The sequence below is a fragment of the Ceratina calcarata genome, unplaced genomic scaffold (genome assembly GCF_001652005.2).
Source record: "Ceratina calcarata isolate Rehan_Ccalc_2016 unplaced genomic scaffold, ASM165200v1 scaffold328.2, whole genome shotgun sequence".
NCBI lineage: Eukaryota > Metazoa > Arthropoda > Insecta > Hymenoptera > Apidae > Ceratina > Ceratina calcarata.
This window is the reverse complement of record NW_017155517.1, coordinates 710,735-716,856: the sequence shown is the minus strand read 5'-3', so window position 1 is coordinate 716,856 and position 6,122 is coordinate 710,735. Positions and strand designations below refer to the sequence as shown.

Sequence of the window (6,122 nt, the reverse complement as noted above, 5' to 3'; positions counted from 1 at the left end):
GTACGCATCATACACGATCCATGTTTTTTCTTTATATAATTTACACATTCATGTTTTAACTTTTAATTTACAAGCTAATAATTATCTATTAATTCTAGTGTGGAAAGAAAATATAAATAAACAATTAAATTACCTACAACGAAAGAATACAGCTTTGAAAGGGATAGAACAGCTTATTTCTAAAATTAATAATATAATACTAAGTCACAGTGATGATGCTAATATATTGGATATAAAGAACATGAATAAAATAAATTGTTCAGACATTTCAGACTTATTTTGCCCAGATATACAAGTAAGTATTTGCTCCGTCTACTATAAATTTCAATAATGAACCGTTAGTAATACTAATATAAAGAATATTCTTTATTTTAGTGTCTGTTATTCGAATTGTATAAAGATGATAAATTAGTGTTCAATAATTTTGTCGTATTATTTAATTATGTTATGACGCAATTATATGAACGATTGAAATTAAGTACACTAGAGGATTACTCAGACTTATCGTTACAAATGAAAGCCAGTTGTGTGGATTTGGAGAACGCATCAAGTGTAATTCAGACATATGTGGAAGATGTTACTAAAATGACGGCAGAAACACAAGATATTTTACGTCAACGAAGTACAATGAAAATTCATGACGATGCCTTAATGCCTATAATGAATAATATGCTCGTTACATTATCGCCTCTTATTAATATTGATACAGATCATACTGATGAAAAAGTTGATCTCCAGAAACGATTACAACTAACTCCAATGAAAGGTAAATTCAAAGCTGTTTGTAAAATTATTTGAGGTGTAGATATGTAAAACTAGAATGACTAAAAATATGATTTGTTTTAGCTGCACACAAATCACTCTTCTTGAGATACGAGCGTCTGAAACAGTATCAAACACCGCGTACATCAAAATTTAGAGAACATTTATTAGTGTCCAGAATCAATTTCGATGATACGATCGCAAGCACGAATAGCGACAACCGCACATTGAATATACAAACAAGTTATGAAAAATGTGTGTCAGCGAAGAAAAACATATTATCGTTCAAACAAACAGAAAAATATTCCCGATTATTTTCAAACCGTATGAAACGATATGGTAGTAAAGGTATGTAATTTGTTTCAAATTTATTCTTTTGTTTAAACTTCTTTCAGACATGTAAAACTTCTTTTCACAGCGGACTTAAGCCTGATGTCTATACCGTGTTCTTCGAAAGCAAATTCAACCACAATTGGAAATGCAATTGAAGAAATGAATGATGAAGAAATGAATGATGAAAAAATGAATGATAAAGAAATTGAGGACAGTCTAGACATCTCAGCTAAAAGTACAGAAATAGCCGCTCCTAACTTGGATACTAAAAGTAATGATTGTGAAAATAAATCGGAAATGGAAGATGTCGTGAATGAATTTTTGAATAAACCCGTCAGTCTTATCAATGAAAATAATGATGACAACAATGGACCTAAAATTCCACAAACTAGACAGAAAAGACGTTCAATTGGAGACTTAGTTGAACGTTATAAAAAATTACTTGGAAAAGGTACTGCGCCAAGTCCAGATTAATTGTATATATTGCGATAACAAATAGCTGTAAAAATTTATTGTTTGCCAGTATTAATAAAAAAGAAATACATTTTTATACTTCTCTAAAAGACTACATTTGTAATTTAAATATACTCATGTATTATTGTAAATAATCCAGAGTGATTTACATTTTTATATGTTTATTAAATTATTCATTTGATGCTGTGTTTTATTTGAAAAATTACTTTAATTTTATAGCATAGGAAAGTTTTTATATTAAAAGTCTTTAATTCAGTATTTAAACTCAAAGTAATTTTATTATACACAAACTATATTAAGTACAGTATACATGTTCAGTTTAGGCTCGACTGTGCATATATACAAAACACATCGATATTGATACCTGTGTACTATATATATGGCATGAATGATGTTAATGTAGCGGATCTGAAGTGCCTGAGTGTCTGTGAATATGGATAATGGAATGGACGAATTTCACGTGTTTACAGAAATTCAGTAAAATGTGTTGCCGGTATAGTATATGTTTGTGTCTAATCTAGTTTAAGGTTATGCTGAGAAGTGAAGTAATGTTTAAAAAGAAATAGAAATTTTAATTACATATTACAATGTAGTTAACGAATTATAGACAATAACTATTGAATCTACAAAGTTTCAATAAATAAGACGCTATGAAGCTAGTTAAGCCGACTTGGGTTACGCACGATGGTTTGTACAAAGTGTATTGTTTAATTGATCTGTCTTCAATGTTTACATTTGCAATTCGTTTAGCTAACAATCTTTATTTTTCAGGATACTCCATATTTTCTGTGGATATACATCCAGATGGCAAAAGATTTGCCACTGGTGGGCAAGGTATGACATTATTTATCTTCTCTCAGGGCTTGAATGAAACTGTTAAATTTTCAATTGGTTATATTAATGACTAATTTTATAATTATTATCGTTTCTATGATATTAATTAAAAAAATATTTCTGACTTGTATACACTATTTTTTTGTGTTCAGTACCATAAGCATACGATTTGAAAGAACTTTTATTAAAATCTCTCTCATACAGAAAATAACTGTTTAAACTAAACTCTTAAAAAATAGTTGAAGTCGTTGTACAAAATTCACTTAAGATAAGAATGAAGCTTCATTAAAAGTTANGTTTACTAATTTAATACATTTATAGCATGTGTCAATTGTGTAAGGTGGAGTAATAATGGATTATTGGCATCTGGTGGTGTAGATAAATTGATCATGATATGGCGATTGTCAGGTGGATCAGGTGGCAGTTCAATATTTGGTGGAAAATCCAGTGTTGAAACTTGGCGTTGCATAGCTACATTACGTTCGCATGAGGCTGACGTGCTTGACCTAGCATGGGCTCCACATAGTCCGTGGTTAGCCTCGGCATCAGTAGATAATAATGTAATTGTATGGGATGCGTCGAAATTTCCAGCTATCGTGGCTGTATTGAAAGGTCATACAGGATTTGTAAAAGGAGTTACATGGGATCCAGTAGGAAAGTATTTAGCTTCCCAGTCTGATGACAAAACATTAAGGGTTTGGCGTACTACGGATTGGACGGAAGCGACGCTCATATCAGAACCATTCGAAGAGTGTGGTGGAACAACTCATGTCTTAAGACTTTCCTGGAGTCCAGATGGACAATATTTGGTATCAGCGCATGCAATGAATGGTGGAGGTCCTACGGCACAGATAATTGAAAGAGATGGATGGAGGCAGGACAAAGACTTTGTTGGCCATCGAAAAGCTGTTACATGTGTGGTATTTATTAAGTTTCGTTTATGCATTTTATGTCTTAGCTAAGGGACAAATAAATGTATCCTTTTTTTGTTCTTTTTTTACATGGCAGAGATTCAATGGCAATATTTTACAAAAGAAGCAACTAGGTTCTTCTAAACCACAACAGTACTGCTGCGTTGCTATAGGTTCGCGTGACCGTTCTCTATCTGTGTGGTTAACATCTCTAAAAAGACCTTTAGTTGTTATACACGAACTATTTACACACTCGGTCTTAGATGCTAGTTGGTCACCGTGTGGTCTTCGATTAGCCGCTTGCTCTTGGGACGGCTCCGTTGTACTCATCGAATTCACACAACAGGAATTAGGTCAACCATTAGATCCTGCTGAACAAGTACGAAATCATATAATTGCGAATCCTTTAGAACCATTGTAGATTAACGATTATTTTCTTTATGTTATAGAGTAGTCTTCACGAACGTTTGTATGGTAAACCATTAGTGCAAGGTGGTTGTAATGTAATGGAAGCACCGGAGCTTCTTAATTTAAAAACATCGGCACAGCCGACACAAGTAACACAAACATCTACAGTCATAACGCATCCACCTACTACTACTGCTACTACTACTACTACTACAACTACTGCTAAAGGTCCAATTAATAAACAAATTGAAACGAGAACATCGGATGGTAAAAGACGGATAACACCAATGTTCATACCTCCACCATCCGACACGTTGTGGGTTAAATACCAGCTCTGGATAATTATAATTTCCGTGTATTCTATGTATACTAAATAATTTATCTTCACTCAGGGATTCATCAAGTGCAAGATTAAGTCAACCAACATTTACAAGCCAAGTGAAAAGTTCAATTGTTATAGAGAAACGAGACGATGTTGTTACACCTAACGTATCTTCTGCTGTAACTTCGGACAATACAGAAAGTCCGATGTCCAAACTTACATTAAAACGTCGCGACCAAAGTACCCCGAGACTGCACTCGTTTAGTAAAAAACCAAAGGTTGTGTCTGAAAGAAGTGCGAATCAATTCATACTGCCTCCGTTGAAGCCGTCCGGTTCGTTATCTCAACAAGCTGGTCACTATGCGGTAACAGTGACCAACAGTCAGGGTTTAGCTCATTTACAAGTGTTCAAAGGTACGGATTCTGAACCAAACTGGGATGTGTATTTAGGATATAGTGCTGTAGCGTTAGCAACATCGCCAGCTGTTATAGCGGTTGCCTTAGAAGATGGCACTCTACATACGTTTCACACTGAGAAAGGTAGTCGACCAGCACCGCCTTTAGCACCACCTTCACCACTCGCGAAAGTACATGCAGGCGGAAATGCGGTATCAATTCAATTTCTTCATCTTCTTTCGTTTATTTTATAATCTCTGTTGCTTGTCAACTGATAATATTTTTAGGTAATGGTAATTTCATGTTGTGGTGCTGTACGTGTCTGGGAAATAGGATATTCTTGCAGAATGATAGTCTCGACTTCTGCAGCACATTTGGCAGTACCCGGCGTTTCTTTGTTGTCTTGTACTTTATATAACGGAATGCCGCATTTAGCATTCACCAATGCTAGAGCTTACATGTATCATAAAGAAATGGGTATATACGTTTTATATTAATTATTAAGCTAATGGGCATGAAATGTCGTTTTATTTCTGTTTTCATTGCTTCTTATTTTCGAATGAATCGTCAATCATATTTACAATGCAATGCAGCTCTGTCGAAATATGTAATCATTTAGCAATACGTAAAAGTCTTTGATAAATTAATTGAAAATATAATACAGAAATTACATCTGTCGTGTTTGATGACAACATTTATGACAACATATGCACTAAGCTAATAATTTATCACCCACGTATATAATAGATTTAAAAATAATATTTTTAGGTACATGGTTGCTGATTGGTGATGGTCAAGATCCTGTATGGCGTTGGGCATCTATTAATGCGTCAAGTACATCGGGAAATCGCGCACCCAGAGGTCCACTTGCTTCTTTACAGGAGGGCTTGTTTAGGACTGCAGGCAATCCTTTACCGAATCCAAGATTACCTCACAGCGCACCAAGCGTAGTATCCTATTTGGAACAACAGTTACTTGCCTCTAAAGCTCTTGGAAGTGCTCAAGAATACATACATTGGCTCATGGCTCTAGTATCGTTTCTAATAACGCAAGGTATATATATTTTTATACCATTTCATAATTTTCAATGTATTCGTGTTACATCGTAAAACTGGGACTTTTTATGCAAAATAAAAAAGTGCCTTAGTAATCATATTTTACTGTTGTTCCAGATGGATTGGAGAAACGTCTACGGATAATCTTAGATGATCTTTTGGGTCCAAGTCATACATCAGCTTCTAGAAGCATATGGGACCCCTTAATTCTGGTATTGTCTTGGGACTTACATCTACATTTATTTATATATTATTACTATTATATGTAAACATCACTATATGCTTCTATTTTTCGTGTAGGGACATAGGAAACATAAACTTCTAGAAGACGTGTTATCAGTAATAGGTGGTCATTTACGTTGGCAAAGGCTATACCTCGAATATATGGAACAATTAACGGCACTTAGAGATCAAAGTAACTAAAAGTAATTATTCAAAATAGATTTGACGCAGCATGTAAAATACCCAATGTGATTATTTATATTTGTATATTTTTGAAACACGAATTACTATGAAACAACTAAATTGTACAGAACTTTTATAACATACGTAATGTAATAATTAAAATAACTATATGTTAAACATGACACTTTTGTACGAAATAAATAATATTTTTATTGTGGATAT

General features: G+C 33.8%; 2 protein-coding genes across 2 annotated transcripts in view; both read left to right on the top strand.

Annotated features, from left to right (window-relative positions):
• Nucleotides 1-1,634, top strand: part of LOC108624726 (uncharacterized) — a 3,554-nt gene extending 1,920 nt beyond the window's left edge. The window contains exons 3-6 of the mRNA XM_026813333.1: nt 95-295; nt 376-766; nt 847-1,110; nt 1,181-1,634. Coding sequence (XP_026669134.1) covers nt 95-295; nt 376-766; nt 847-1,110; nt 1,181-1,569 — 1,245 coding nt within the window. The 3' untranslated portion in view covers nt 1,570-1,634. The remainder of the gene's footprint in view (nt 1-94; nt 296-375; nt 767-846; nt 1,111-1,180) is intronic.
• Nucleotides 1,635-1,859: 225 nt separating this feature from the next.
• Hira (histone cell cycle regulator-like protein) lies at nt 1,860-6,119 on the top strand. Its single transcript, XM_018024204.2, is given in 10 exon segments — nt 1,860-2,256; nt 2,341-2,460; nt 2,677-3,323; nt 3,412-3,693; nt 3,764-4,038; nt 4,115-4,652; nt 4,728-4,917; nt 5,209-5,493; nt 5,613-5,707; nt 5,796-6,119. Coding segments are annotated over 10 exon segments (2,592 nt in total). The 5' UTR covers nt 1,860-2,219; the 3' UTR covers nt 5,919-6,119.
• Nucleotides 6,120-6,122: the final 3 nt, after the last annotated feature.